General features: G+C 42.6%; 1 protein-coding gene across 2 annotated transcripts in view; it reads right to left on the minus strand.

Annotated features, from left to right (window-relative positions):
- Mtmr10 (myotubularin related protein 10) overlaps positions 1 to 16,157 on the minus strand; it is a 44,512-nt gene extending 28,355 nt beyond the window's left edge. The window contains exons 1-3 of one of the 2 annotated variants that reach the window (XM_048368631.1): positions 15,873 to 16,157; positions 15,128 to 15,188; positions 3,400 to 3,536 (exon numbers count right to left, since the gene is read on the minus strand). In XM_048368631.1, coding sequence (XP_048224588.1) covers positions 3,400 to 3,536; positions 15,128 to 15,188; positions 15,873 to 15,932 — 258 coding nt within the window. In that variant the 5' untranslated portion in view covers positions 15,933 to 16,157. Of the gene's footprint in view, positions 1 to 3,399; positions 3,537 to 15,079; positions 15,189 to 15,872 lie in introns of those variants that run through there. The other variant, XM_048368632.1, reaches the window with a different exon arrangement.
- Between the last annotated feature and the right edge of the window lie 42 nt (positions 16,158 to 16,199).

Here is a 16,199-nt window from a genome sequence, read left to right on the forward strand (position 1 = left end):
ACAAAGAAATGCATCCTGTGCTCATGTTCTCTTCTTTCTCCTAACCACTTCTGTTCTAACAGAATGAAATGAAGTTCAAGTGTAAACCACAACACTAATATAATATATACTTCATGTAATAATACGATCAATCACTTCACAGGCAAACATTTGCAAATCCAATTCAGGGTAAAGTGTCCACAACATAGGAAAAAGGGACCAATCCTAGGGCCATCAGTTTTGTTTTGTTTTTTGGCCAGTCCTAGGCCGTGAACTCAGGGCCTGAGCACTGTCCCTGGCTTCTTTTTTGCTCAAGGCTAGCACTCTGCCACTTGAGCCACAGCGCCACTTCTGGCCATTTTCTGTATATGTGGTGCTGAGGAATCGAACCCAGGGCTTCATGCATACGAGGCAAGCACTCTTGCCACTAGGCCATATTCCCAGCCCCGGGCCATCAGTTTTTATGGGTAAAATCATACACTGTTTTGCAATGGAGTTTTGTTTTGTTTGCAGGTAGCTGGTAAGGGAGCTTGAATTCAAGGCCTTCCACTCTCACTTAGCGTTTTTAGAGCTAGCACTCTACCACTTGAGCCACACATCTACTTCTGAAGTTTTGCTAGTTATTTGGAGATTAAAGTCGCTTAGATGTGTGTCTGGCCAGGTTGTCTCTAAACCCCAGATTCTTAAACCTCAGCCTCCTGTGTAGCTAACATTATAGACATGAGCCACCAGCACCTGGCTCACAATGGAGATTTTTATAGCTGAAATAACTCTCTAGAGCATAAAGTCTACTAAAATTATCCAAGTCTTGCTATAAGTCCAGTCTGGTTTCAAACTTCTGATTTTCCTGCTTTAGCCTCTCAAGTATCGGTATAGAAATAAAAGTCTTCAGGAAAAGTTTTTTTGTTTTTTTTTTTTTGGCCAGTCCTGGGGCTTGGACTCAGGGCCTGAGCACTGTCCCTGGCTTCCTTTTTGCTCAAGGCTAGCACTCTGCCACTTGAGCCACAGCGCCACTTCCGGCTGTTTTTTTTCTGTATATGTGGTGCTGGGGAATCGAACCCAGGGCCTCATGTATACGAGGCAAGCTCTCTTGCCACTAGGCCATATCCCCAGCCCTTCAGGAAAAGTTTTTAATAAACTAGAGCTGTTTTCACGCTAATGAGCATTTTATACACATTGTCAAATTAAGGTCACAGCTGACACTATGGACCTGCTGTTTTAGGGTACTGGTTTATTTTATCTACTATTGGTACTGGACTTAAGCTATTCTAGATATATGCTCTTCATTTTCAAGGAAGTAAGTCTGGAGACAGAAAACCCAAGTATACATTCAAATAAACTAGTTTTCCATAATAAATATTTTTAAATACTTCAAATTTAATCTAAGTTTAAGCTTTAAATTTAATCTAAATTTAGCTATAGATTAATAAACAAGCCTGGGCTCTTGCCTACTGGCAAGAGCCCTTGCCTCGTATACATGAAGCCCTGGGTTCGATTCCACAGCACCACATATACAGAAAATGGCCAGAAGTGGCGCTGTGACTCAAGTGGCAGAGTGCTAGCCTTGAGCAAAAAGAAGCCAGGGACAGTGCTCAGGCCCTGAGTCCAAGGCCCAGGACTGGCAAAAAAATAATAAATAAACAAATAAACAAGCCTGATGGTGTTGACTCAATACCTGTAAAACTAGTTACTTAAGGGGCTGGAGATATGGCCTAGTGGCAAGAGAGAGCTTGCCTCCCATACATGAAGCCCTAGGTTCGATTCCCCAGCACCACGTATACAGAAAACGGCCAGAAGGGGCGCTGTGGCTCAAGTGGCAGAGTGCTAGCCTTGAGCAAAAAGAAGCCAGGGACAGTGCTCAGGCCCTGAGTCCAAGGCTCAGGACTGGCAAAAAACAAACAAACAAAAAAAAAAAACTAGTTACTTAAGAGGCTGAGAACTAGATGATCACAGTTCAAAACCAGGCCAGGCAGAAAAAGTCCAGGAGATTCCATCTCCAATTAACCAGCAAAAAGCCAGGCCAGATCTGTGACTGGTAGAGTATCATCCATGAGCAAGTAAGCTGGAGGTACCTTAGTTCAAACCTGAGTACAATGTGTGTGTGTGTGTGTAAAAGATTAATAAAGTATACAAAAATATTGCAGTAAATCAGTGAATGGTTACATTAAATGTATGTACACAAAGACCAGTCAAAAATATACAGTAATTATAAAAGAATTTCATTAGAAAATAATTACTATTATAAATACAGACCCAAGCAGCCAAAGTATTTTACATTTTCTGTGGCTGGGAATATGGCCTAGTGGCAAGAATGCTTGCCTCGTACACATGAAGCCCTGGGTTCGATTCCCCAGCACTACATATATAGAAAAAGCCAGAAGTGGTGCTGTGGCTCAAGTGGCAGAGTGCTAGCCCTGAGCAAAAAGAAGCCAGGGACAGTGCTCAGGCCCTGAGTCCGAGGCCCAGGACTGGCAAAAAAACAAACAAACAAGCAAAGTATTTTATATTTTCCAAATAAAAACAAAATAGCTGAGAAAACAATCTAGAATTTTTAATTTTTTCCACCAAAATGAGGTGGAACAATCATTTTGAAGTAAATACTAAGACAGCAACAGGGTTATTAGAGAAAAATTTTTATCAATATCTATTTTTCCTTACTCTTACTGTTAAAATTCTAGAAACTAAAATTTCAGCTTCTGGGGAAAGAATTAGTTTTTCTTTAAAAAAAAAAAATCAATGAAGGGCTGGGAATATGTGGGAATATGGCCTAGTGGCAAGAGTACACCAGGGACAGTGCTCAGGCCCTGAGTCCGAGGCCCAGGACTGGCAAAAAAAAAAAAAAAAAAAAAAATCATTGAAATTAGAAAAACCATTTCCTAATTTTTTTTATTAGTGAAAAAGAAAATATTTGCTTTTATAAGTAAAATTTAGAGGAAAAGAAATAGCACCCTTGTTGAAAACAACATATCATCAGCTGGGTAGAGTGGCTCATGTTCAGTAGGAGAGCTGGAGGATTGGGGTCTGAAGACAGCCTGAGCAGAAAAGTCTGTGAGACTCCAGTTCCAACACAACCGGTAAAAAGCTGGGCTGGAAGCATGGCTCAAGTGGTACAGTGTCAGCTGAGCAAGCAAGCCAAGTAAACATGAGGCCCTGAGCTCAAACTTAGTATAGGCAAAACAAGAAAAAGAAAAAAAGATAAAATAACCAATGACCACAAAGCATGAAAAACAGCATTCCAGTAATTCTATTCCTTAGGAAATTTCAAGATTCTATTAAGTTTCAGTTTTAATCGAATACACAACCAACATTAATCTTTGACTGATGCATTTTACAATTTTTCAATACTTGTGATTTATATAACAAAACACATTGCTTGGACTCAAAGCTTTGCCTCAATTAAACAGTATACAAATAATGCACCTGTAATGGCATTGGGTCATCAGTGATAAAGGAGATTTTGAAATTGCTGCATATCAACTTTCCCCACAGATCGTACTGGCTCGTGTCTGTTGCAATGCATTTTCTTACAAAATTGACTTCGTTCACAACAATTTCTCCTAAAAACAAACAAAAAACAACATCACTGTGTGAGCTACAACTCTGCCATAAAATGTCAACCAGCACTGTGTGATCTATAAAGTGATAATAGTGACAGAAAGAAAGAATAGTCATTGCTCTAAGTACTTTGTGTTGTTACAACAAAACAGTTCCCTATTTGTAAGAGAGGAAAGCTAAAATATATTCCAGAAAGCCAAATCAAGTATGCCTTTGCGTTCAAATCATTAATTAGTAAGTCCTAAAACTTTACAATAAAAATTGAGTTAAGGGACTGGGGATATGGCCTAGTGGCAAGAGTGCTTGCCTCGTATACATGAAGCCCTGGGTTCAATTTCCCAGCACCACATATACAGAAAATGGCCAGAAGTGGCGCTGTGGCTCAAGTGGCAGAGTGCTAGACTTGAGCAAAGGGAAGCCAGGGACACTGCTCAGGCCCTGAGTCCAAGCCCCAGGACTGGAAAAAAAAAAATTGAGTTAAAAGGAAATATTAGAGAAATAAATGTAAGAATAAAAGGAGAAAAGTTATAACATGTTTTTGAAAAGAGTAACTATAATTTATCTAAAGTTTAGTCACCATAAAATCTTAACTTCAGGATTGAAAACTCAATTAGACCCTGAAATACTTTTTTTTTTTGGCCAGTCCTGGGGCTTGGACTCAGGGCCTGAGCACTGTCCCTGGCTTCTTTTTGCTCAAGGCTAGCACTCTGCCACTTGAGCCACAGCGCCCCCTCTGGCCATTTTCTGTATATGTGGTGCTGGGGAATTGAACCCAGGGCCTCATGTATACGAGGCAAGCACTCTTGCCACTAGGCCATATCCCCAGCCCCCTGAAATACTTTTAGGCCATCCATCCTCATAGCCATTCCCCTCGTCTGCTCTGCCCATCTCCATCATTACAAAACCTAGTAACAGTGATGACTAGCACCTGCTCACTGACCTCAAACTCACTCCTCAAACACTGACCAATTCATGAAGAATGAGAACAGTCTCAAGACAATCCTCTCTAACAAAAAGTTATAACATCTATATCTGTTATGAGAATAACTTATTTAGAGTTCAAAATTCACCGTTTAAAGAACAGGCCCCTAACATCTACTTGCACATTTAATTCAAATATGCTCAGGTCAAGTCTCTTGTTCGAGCCACCAAATAAATTTTATTCTGAATACAAACCTCCTGCTCTTGACCTGAAGCTCTGCATGCCTAGCCCAGCTCAGTGCAGGCAGGCCAGCCCCAACCAAAAGCAAAACGAAATAAAAAGGGATATCCTGTTGTAAAAAATGATGGAGAATATGACAAAAGCAAAAAGGGCTGGAGGCATGATTTAAGCGGTGGTGTTGTGCAGGACTCTGAGTTCAAATCCCAGTATTGCCAAAAATTCTTGCTAGATCAAATCCCCTCATGAGCATTATAAACTTGCAACCTGAACACTCACCACAGATATAACTTTACATGCACATGTATTTCTAAATCAGTGCTTGTTTCATGCTTGCTCAAGATTATATATCCCAGGGAGGCAAAAAGTAGATTAAAGGGGAAAATTGGAGCAAAGTGAAGGAAGGGCCGACACTGTCTAAAAATAAATGTACTTATTACCTGACTTACAAAACAGCAGCCTCTCTGTACAAAACCTTAACAATAACAGGAAAATAATACTAAAAAACAGACTAATTTTTATATAACACAGAAAATGTGGTGCTTAGAATAGTATCGAGCACCTGGTAAGGACCTGCTAAGTGCTGAAGAAATGAATGAAATCACTTCACTGCCCCTGAAGAAATGAATGAAATCACCTCACTGTCCCTAGTCTGTCAGACAACCACTATCAGTTGGAAAGAAGCTGTTCCAAAAAGAGCAAAAACTATTAATTCAGTCTAGCCACATAGCCAAGCAGAAAAGAACATGAGGGCTTGTTTGGGTAAACTTATAAGAAGTTGGGGTGGGGGGGGATCAGAACTGTCACTGCTAGCAGTGGGGGTTTCTCAACATTTCTAGCAATGAGGATTTCTCATGAACTAATTAACTAATTCATGTCACAGGTTTGCTTTAATACAAACAAAAAGGACAGGGACCCAAAGCGGTTAAGTTACTTTCTAAGGGTCTTAAAAATAGTAAGAAGCAAATGTGGAATTTATAACCTAGGTTCAAACTGTTGACTTCAAATCTGATATAGCTGTCCTTCAGTATTGGTGGGGGATTGGCTTCAGGACCCTGAAGATGTGGAAATTGGTCCCTTATATGAAATGGTATGGTATTTGCATATAACACATCCATTCCTGAAATCATCTTTGGATGGTTTAGAACATCCAAGACAATGTAAGCACTTGTTCTACTGTGTTTTGGAAATAATGACAGGAAAAACAGTGTGCTCTTATTCAGCAGAGATACAATTTTGTTTCTGGAATGAGAACCTACAGGCATGGAGGCCATGTGGACTTGTTTCCATATACTTGCATACAAATGAAAGTGCGAGAGAGAGAGAGAGAGAGAGAGAGCGAGAGAGAGAGTGCTGATTTAAAGATTCAAAACACCTGGCAGAATATTTGCCTCGTGAGCACAAAGCCTTCACTTCAGTTCAAATCCCATCAATATCATCAAAAAAAGAAAGCTTACAATGATCCAAAGTATTGATACTGGCTGGCCAGTAGTGAGGGAAAAAAAGGTTTAAAATGACAAGGGTAGACATTAAAACTCATAAAATAATTTAATTTCATAAAATTTAAACCTTTGGATAGTTTCTCATCTGCACTCCTTTATCAGACACTGGGCTACTGAACGTGTACACCTACTGAGTTCTCTCCTCAATCTAAGTTGCCAATTATAAAATACCTTTAACGTACAACTGAACTTCTCAGTCTGGAGGGAGGACAAAGAGCCATCAACATTTCTTCACACAGTGCCACCCTCCCTCACTGAGCCAACACAACAAAAACACGAGTGTCCAAACAGTGCTGTGAATTCATCTAGGGGCAGCACTTACGATTCAAACATATGTCTTATGCATGTTGTAGTCAAATAAAATTCATATAAAAGATGCCAACCACCAGAGACCACAGGTTCCTGTGAAGGGGAGCAGAGGTAATCGGGGAGGAAAGGGGATGGAGGGCCTGTGGAGCTAGGCTGGTACCATCTACCATTCCTGACAGTCCTTTTCTGGAAATTGGATTTTCTTAGCCATGCAAAAGGAAAATGTCAGGCCTGGGAATGCAGTGAGGTGAGACCAAAGAAGAATGCAGTTAATGGTCCAGAGGGTGGTAAACCACAGGCTAGAGGCCAAACACAGAGCCTGTTTTGTGTAAATAAGCTATACTGAAACAGACATATTCATTTGTGCACTGCCTTTGGGTGCTTCACAGGACAACACAGGCCTTTTGGCCCACAAAACCTAAAACATTTATTACCTGGCACTTTCACAAAAAATGTTTTTTAACTACTTGGTTAGAGATGGTTACTTAGCAACTCTTAAAATTATGGTAAGCAAGCCTCAGAAGATGTTTCCAGATACTTCTTGCCTGAGGAGAGGTGCTGTCCCCATCCACAATACTGCAGCAGTCTTTAAAAAAAAAAAAAAATCTTTACTTTCTTTAAGTAGTTGTACAAAGGGGTTTCAATTCAATGTATTAATTTATAAGTACAATGCGTCTTGAATGCTGCAGTACTCTTCTGAGAGCTGGAATGAGGACAGAAAACCTTCCTTCATAAATGTGTCCATCAGAAGACAGTGAAAAAAGACCATTTTCACCAATGAGCTGCTGTACCCAGCAAAGAGTGATGTTTCCTCACACAAAAGTTATCTGCTCTTAACTACAAAAAAGGAAGAAGCAAACAAAGGATAAGAGCTGTCACCAGCTATTGCCAACCACTATAATACAATGGACTAGCAAACTAGCTTCAGACAGGGAAGAAAAATAAGACACAAAGTGCCTCCTGCCAGATAGGCTAAATGAAGAGCACTGAACTGTTCTTGTTCACAAGCAACCTAGTGGCCTTGGGGAGAAAACTCACAATTCAAGTCTTTCAATGCTGGGGCATGGACACGGAACTCCTGAGCCATTCCTGGTGGAGGGCTGGGCCCAGCGACAGCTCACACTGGCTAGTATTCCCACACCATTCATCTTGTAGCTCTCTGCTCATCACTGTCACATCACACTGGGGAGCCTGCATTTTAGTTTGGAAAATGGTTTAGGACATAGTCTTGCCATGTATGGTGGCTAATTAACTTAAGAATGTGTTTCAGCAAAAAGCTGATTAAACCCATGGCTTTAAACTGGGTGATCAATTGAGGACCAACTGTCCTAGTTTGCCTGGGACAGATGGGGCTCCCTGGATGTGGGACCGACAGAATGAAAGCCAGGGTAGTCAAGGGCAAACTGGGACAAGTTGGTCACCCTAGTTTTAGACACATTCAGGAATTAAAGTGACCTGGAAATTATTGCAGGAAGTCAAAACTGGAAACAAAATGTCAGCAATTGTCACTGGTACTGAGTGTCTGATTCTATAGGTTGTACACAATACAACTAAGCAGCAGAGGTAGCAAGTGTTCTTCACAATGGAGACAGTATGAAGGTTTATAGCACAAGTCTAGACAGGAGACTTGGCTACAGTCCTAAATGGAGAAGGTGGTGAAGATTTTAGAGAATGCCTGACAACGGTGACAAAAGAACACATAAAGAATCAAGGGTAGGAGACGGCCTGACAGAAACAAATACCAGCATTGAGGGAACAGTAAGACACCAAGCCAGTGAGGGAGTGTTGACAAATTATAGCAGTTAAACAATTTGGGGTTTTATCCAGCTTAAGTAAGATTTGTTTATGGAGGCTCAGGGAAGAGTTTCCAAGCATGAGTGGAAAGTTACACAGGATGGCGAAGAACTTGGGTAGGAATAAAATGTGAGCCCCGGGTCCTGCAGCAGTGGCCTAAGGAATGGACAGCTCCAAACATGCTTCAGGTCTACGGGTGAACTATAAACCTAATGTTAAGATACTAGTTGGTTCAGAGTGGACTGAAATGGTGGACCACTTCTGAACAACTAACAATTTAACACAATGAATGCCAGGAAATTTGAATTTGGGGTTTTTTTTAGGAGAGGGCATACAGAGAGAGAAAAGGTAGAATAGTCATTATATTCAATGTATATTCAATGTGAAAATGAAACCACATAACCTGAGGGTATGGATGGGGTTGAGAAAGACAGAGGAGAACAATGCAAGTGGTGACACTGATTAAAAAAATACTATACTCATAAACTGATGTATAGAAGTAAACCCTTTGTACAACTATTTAAAGATGAAAGACACCAGGTGCTAGTGACTCACACTTGTAGTCCTAGCTACTCAGGGGATTGAGATCTGATGACTACAGTTCAAAACCAGCTTGGACAGGAAAGTCTGTGAGACCTTTATCTCTAACAAGCCCCAGGACACAGACACAGGGACACAGGGACACAGGGACGGACACACACACACACACAAAATCTGTTTTAGATATTTATATGCATGAGGATAAATTCAAATTATGTGTTAAAACAGAGACAAAGTATTAGTTCTGATTTATATAGTGCTGGCTGTAACTGAATTCATAGAGCTCAATACTGAAAATCACTCTAGTTTTGTAAAAAAAAACAAAAACAAAAAAAACCTGCTCCTGGTTTTGCCAATAAAGTTTTAGCACATGGCTTATATGTTTGCTTGCTTGTTTGTTTTGAAAGATACTACAGTTGGAAATATTGCTCAAAGCCCGAAGGGCATGTTATCAGTCCTGTGGTCTGATAGTGTTATCTATGAAGTAAAATCACTATCAGTCTACAATCATCTGTGTAGCAGAACATAAAACATCCAAAAGGCAGTTGGGGTTTTTGTTTTGTTGTTGGGGTGGCCTGTAAGGGATTCACAATCCAACCGAGAAGGACTTATAGTTGGACAGAACGGTACATCAATGGCCCAAACAGTGAATATGTAAAAAATAAACCAAGCATCAATTCAACAAGGACTGTTTTCATTTTCCAGATGGCCTGTGGTTGCATTCTCCTCTGATCTGATGACAAAGGACTTGACAATCAGGGCATTCATTACCCATCTCACAGTTGTTCTCCACAGGAAAGTGCGACTGGCATTGCAGAGGGGAAGAAGAAAAACATGGCCTGACACAGGGCTCTAGGACAGGGACCTCAGCTGAGCAGGCCCTCCAACTCAGACAGCACATATTCCCTGAGAAGCCTTCACAGAAGCCTGGTGAGCCCCCACCCCCCACCCCAATCTGGCTTACGTGACTTCCTCTGAGCCCTCACAACCTGTGCTCTCCTTTATGGAAGCATTCCCTTTATGGAGTGAAATTGTCTAAGGGCAGAATTCCCACCTTTCTACCATGGGGCTGAGCAAGCACTGGACAACAAAGCAATTCATCAGTATTTGTCCTAGCATTTCAACTCTTCTCCCTCCCACCTCATGGGTCAGTAAAAAAATCACGCCTCGGGGCTGGAAGACAGTAAAGGCCACCAAACCCCATTCCCTGGGAATCTTGTATCCTTCTCACAAAGCAGCTGGCATTCTTGCTGTAGCAAGAGGAAGTCCCCGGCCTTTCAAAGCATTCCATTTGCTGGCAGTTGAAACAGAAAGTTCCTCCTCAAGCTGGGTCAAAATCTGTCACTGCTGTGGAAAGGGCAGAGGTAAGGCCAGGGCTCTATTTTACCTCCCTGGAGAATTTGCTCTCCGGTGACATCCAATCCGCCCCTCTGAAGCCTAAGTCTTGTACCCTACTGTCACCAGAGCAGCAAGGCAGGCACTGTTGCTTAGTGGCAAAAGGCCCAGCCTGGGAGCTGGATACACGAGTCTGCTTCTGCCCTTGCTAGCTGTGTGACACTGAGTGGGTTACTTAACCTTTGCAAACCATAGAGTGCTCTCCCATTATGTGGAGGTAAATTGGTACCTTACATGAGACAGCTGTTAGGAAGATCTATGTAAGCTACGTTAGTCAAGGATCTTAGCTTGAGTGTCAGAAACTTGCCTGGAACTAGTAATAGCAAAAAGGAGAATTCCATGGCTTTATGTTTGCTGGACCTCAGGGACAATAAAACTCACAGAGCTGAATGCCATGAGTCTACTCCCTCAGGGGATTTTTTACTCTGGGACAGGTTTTTCTGGAATTATGGCCACTGACAGCATTGCACAAAACAAGGTTTCTTTCCTTAGTATTAACCTGAAAATATCCAGAAGCAGAGTCACGCCCATGCTTGCAGGCAGGTGAGTTATCATCCCTCTCACCACACCTGCTGGGTGCAGGTGGGTCTGAACAATTTGTCCAGTGAAGAAGACACAGTTTGTTTTTGAAGATGGTAAGAGGACTTCCAAGCAGACAAAATAATTTATTTTCACAAGTAAAATATCAATATTTTGAGTGTATAAATTTTGTAAGTATATAAAAAATAAATGTTTTACTTAGAAATATTTATAATAATCTCATCCAGTGGTTTCCAGGTTAGATTCCAAACCAGGTCCACATACTAAAATAATCTAGGGGGCAGATACAGGCTTTTAATTTTTGTATTATGCCAACTTACAAACTTGTTTAAAAACCACAGTTACTACTACCATCATTTAGCAAATGATGACAGGACATAATCTCGGAACAGAGGACAATCCTTTAAATCAAGTAAATTCAGCTTTATAAAAGAAAGCTGTATTCCTCCTAATATTCTCATTTTTAGAAGAAAATATCAGCCAACCAAGTACAGTGGCATGTACCTTCAGTCCCAGCACGAGGGAGACTGAGGTGAGTGTCAGGATCACTCAAGCCCAGGAGTTTGAGACCAGCTGGGCCATATCATGAAATCTTGTCTCAATAAGTAAATGAAATAAAATAAACTGAAGTCCTTCTCTTCACTCCACAAATCTAGATCCAGTGTCAGGCCTGACTGGAATTTGGGGACACTGATACAAGTCATGATGTTCTTCCTTATCCACACACAGGGCTGGCCAAGGTCCAGGTTCACTAGACCTGACACATTCTCCATCTACACAGAGCCGGGCAACAGGAGGTACTCAGAGGCTCACCAGACCAGTCCACTGGTCCATCAGTATCAGAAAAAGATGTGAGAACGGTCTAGAAGTACAGCACAGAATGGACGCCTACTGGGACATAGATATATACACATGCATACACACACACACACACACACACACACTGTAAAATCCCTATTCTATTTTCTAAAAGTGTTAGATTTTTACAAATACATATAAGTACATATTCATATGTGTATACACACATGTATAATGGTTCAAAGAACATGTTATTCAGGTAATAATGAGATGAGGAGGAGAAAGCCCACAGAAAGGACACTAGTTTGGCAGGGCACCTTATTTCAATGACAGGCTCAAACATGATCCTTCAGAGATATTTAGCATAAAGTCTATATCCTGGAGCTGGTCTGCCCATGTGAGCATGTAGCTAAGACCAGTTTAGGCAGGTAATCTAGGGTCCAGACATTCACTTAACAGATATCTCTACATCCAGTCACTACACTAGACATCAGAGTCACAAAGCTGAATTTGGTACAATCTTCATCTCCCTGAATTTCACAAACCAGAAAGGTTGAAAATTACTAACATAAGCCACAATTTACGTTAAATTATGGGTCCTTTTCTTCCATTTTTCTTACTAAAGGAGGAGGATCATTATTTTAGATGTAACCTTGTTAAGTCCCATCAGAACACAGGGTGACTGCACACAAATAAACAATTGATTTTTGTGTTCTAATTTTCATCTCCTTATTGAATAAAAGTTCAAACTTGGGGCAACTAGAGTAGGATATCCTTGGACTCGAGGCATTTCGCCAGAGCAAAGCCATGCAACACTGTATCTTGGAACAATTACTTCTTGTTCTGTGTGCCTGGGTAAAGCCACAGGTGACTTGGCCAAGTTTTCTCGTGATTTCTGACAGTGAAGAAGGTCAAAACTGTATTATTCAATCCTTCTTAGGCTAGGCCTATGGGTTTATTTTTGCAATGCTGGGGATCACACTCACAGCCGGTACATGCTAGGTACATGGCCTCTACCAATCAAAATGCACCTCTGAGCTACATTACTACCCATGCTAGTGTGGGTGATTGGATCACCAGTAATTCTGTTGCTTTCTACCATCAGCCTTCCCGATTACAGGTGTAGGGTAAAAGGGGCAACAGAGGTTCTGGTGGTAGGAACAGAAGTGACATGGGAGGTAAAGCAAAGAAAGAGAGTATAACCCAATAGGGTGGCAAGACAGAACATAAGCAAGGAAGAGCTGGGGAAGGGGACGGGGAGGTAAGAACAAGAGTCAGGGAAGACACTGTAAGTCAGGCTTAGCTCAATGATCTAGAAGGATAAGCCAGGATATGGGACAGAACTACCATGTATGCATGCGCACAGATGTGACTGGAGATTCGATGCAAGAAAAATTAACACAGGGCAGAGAACTCTTTAGCCAGTAACTGAAGGAAGATACTATTTAGCAGAGTATGATGGCACTTGCCTGTGATCTCAGCACTCATAGGCTGAGGAGCACTGAGAGTTCAAGGCCAGCTTGGGCTATGTACCAAACAAAGAAAAAGGAGTTGCTATTATTTTTAGGACAAGTAAATGACTTACAGGCAGGAACTGGGTTTAAAATCTTAACCAGAAAACTGACTTCTCAGTAAGAGTAAGCTTTTAGTAATTCTAAAGAACAGAAAACCCTTGCTGGGCACCAGTGGATCATATCTGTAATCCTACCTACTCAGGAGGCTGAGATCTGAGCACCATGGTTTGAAGCCAGCCCAGGTTTTGAAAATAGACAGAAGTACAGCTGTGGTTCAAGTGCTAGCCTTGAAAAAAAAAAAGCTCAAAGACAGCACCAGGCCTCAAATTCAAGCCCCAGAACCAGCACAAGAAGAAAAAGAAGAAAAACAGCCCTTCAATGAGAAAATTGTTTAAGCTTATTGACAGTAATACTTATACTTTTCCATAAGCATACCTTAAATTTAAAAGTTAAAAGAAAATCAGGCAGTAACATTTGTAGCTAAGACTATGCTGCTTTTCAGTGTCAAAGCCTAGCACTAGGAGAGGAAAATTAGAGCCTCACTCAGGCCTACTCACTCACAGTAAAGGAAACAAAGTTCAACAGCTCACAGGTACTTACTTACTCATTCACTCAAGATGAGTACTGTTTCCCACTGCTTCTAAATGCCAGTGACTAATTCTAACACACAGGGAGCAAGAGTTATTTAGTAATCCTGTTGTTCACTCCCAAGGAAAAGTACCAAGGTTTACTTAATGAACACTGGGTGAAAGGCACTGAGAAAAATCAATGGAAAATACTTATAAGTAAATACAGTAATAGAGTTAAAAAAATTATGAGTGGGCATTTACCATATGGAACCAGAAGTTGAGGTTTTTCTCCATTTAAAACTTACAAGTCTCATAGTCCCACACTGCTGCTACCTACAAACCTCTCTTTATTTCACCAAACTTGGCTTTAAGTAACAATGCTGACATTTTTCAGTGTTGATGGTAGTCAAACAATCTGGTATCTGATGACATTTCAGGTTTCAAATAAGCTTTCCTAAGTATCTGGCTCCTTCTTCCAAGAATCACACGAAACAACTGACATTTTCTAATAATTATACAATTGTTACATAATTCAAAAATACCAACCACCAAGGGGTTTTGTTTTCTGTATGCTCTAAAACTAAACTCTTGGACTACCAATAATCCCCCCCAGCCCCCCCCCACTTTATTTCTAAGATCTTTTCTAAAGGTCAATTTCTTCTAAATGGCAATTCTCAACCTGAAGATTTTGTCCCCTGGAGGCGTTTGCTTGCTTGCTTGTGTACAACACACATGCACGCGCACACACACACACACACACGGAGCACACCTGGAACCATTTCAGTTAGGCAACTAGGTCACAACTCGGTAGCAGGGCACTGGAGTACTAGAGACATCTAGTAGGTCCAGGCCAGGGACACTGTCAGTTAAGCACAGTGAAGAACTATCCAGCACAAACTGCCCATAGTGTCCCCACTGAGAAACCCCATTCTAAACTGAAACATGCAGACTTGCAAATACAGCTGACAGCTTCCAAAAGCAGTTGCCAACTAAGTCATTCAAAGTTCACTAAGCTTTGTTGATTAATAAAAGTTGATTTCCAGACCATCCAAACACATTAAAATTGTGATTTGACTAGTCATCATGAATATATTAAGTTGCAGACAGATATTTATGACAGAATGTACTTTCGCTACTCAAGCAATTAAATTAAATTACCCAACTGATTGAATACTTCCTTTCCAAAAGGCAATTTCAGGAGACAATGAAGATGTAAAAAAAAAAAAAAAAGTGATAATCTTGACAGTTTCCTAGGATCCTTTAAACTTTCAAGGAGAAACACCACTTATCTCTTACCAACTTTCTCTACTCTTGAGTCATTAGATTTTTTTTTAAGCTGGAGAAAAGGTTGAAACACATAAAAGAAAGTTAAAATTGCCTGCCATACGACCTAGTAGAACAATCTTAGACCAAATACATATTTACCAAAATGTCTTTAAAAACAACAACACACAACTCTTCTTGGGGTTATACCTGGCAAAAGGACCGGCTCCAGTTTCTTAATCTTCGGTTCCGAACCAATCTTGTCATCCGTCTGAAACAGAGAAGTAAAATAAACCCAAACCCAGACTCTGTTTCCATGAAGAGAGGAGACAGTAGAAGTTGGTTTTGAAGAGGATGACACGGGCGACGGAGAAACACCCATATCTTTGGCATCCTGCACGTTCTAACCGAGCTGGGAAGCGAGCAAGGGAGGGGGTGACATGGTCCCAAGAGAAATGCACTCTCGACTTTAAAACCCCCTTATTTATAATCACAAATAAAAAAGTTAAGTTTTTTTTTTTTCTTTTCCCTTTTCCGTTTTAAACATCTGCTCACGATCGACTTGGGGAGTCTGACAATCAACACCACTTGGGGCAGAATCCTCCTCGGGCTGCTCCCGCGTGCGGCCAGGTGTGACGGGGAGCGGACCCCGAGTCTGCGAGGCGGCCGCGGGCGCTGCCACCGTCCGGGGATGGCGGGGATGGGGGGGGGGGGCGGACGGACTGTCGCCCCGCGGCCGATCCTGCGGTTCCAGATCCGAGCGAGAGCGCTCGGTCGCGGGGCCCCGAGGCCGGGGACGGCGGCGGCCGGGGCGGGGGAGCCGGCGCCGCGCCCCACCCCGCAGGAGTGTGTATGCGGTGCGGAGGGTGTCCTCGGTTTTTGGGGTTCCCCCCTCCCCGCACACACGCGGCCGAGGGTCTCGGGAATGGAGGGGCGGCGGCCGTCAGCGGCTTACCTGAGGCGGCGGCAGCAGGTAGGACCTGAAGGTGGGTCGGGGCGGCTTGAGGGAGAACATGGCGCCGCCGCCTTCCCGCCCGGAGCCCCCCACCCACCCACCCACCCCCAGCCGCGGGGCCGGCGGCCGCGCTGACGCCCGGCGGGGTTCAGAGCACCCGGCGCCGCTGCCTCGGCCCGGTCTGCGGCCCGCCCCGTCGGGCGGCCTGACGGGCGGAGACTCCGCCGAGCGCCCGCCCGAGCGGGGAGGAGCCGGGCGGCACCGGGCCCATCCCCGGAAGGGGCTCGGCGCGCCCCGCCTCAGCCAAGACGGAACGCGCCGCGCCGC

The sequence above is a fragment of the Perognathus longimembris genome, chromosome 20 (assembly GCF_023159225.1).
Source record: "Perognathus longimembris pacificus isolate PPM17 chromosome 20, ASM2315922v1, whole genome shotgun sequence".
Taxonomy (NCBI): Eukaryota; Metazoa; Chordata; class Mammalia; order Rodentia; family Heteromyidae; genus Perognathus; species Perognathus longimembris.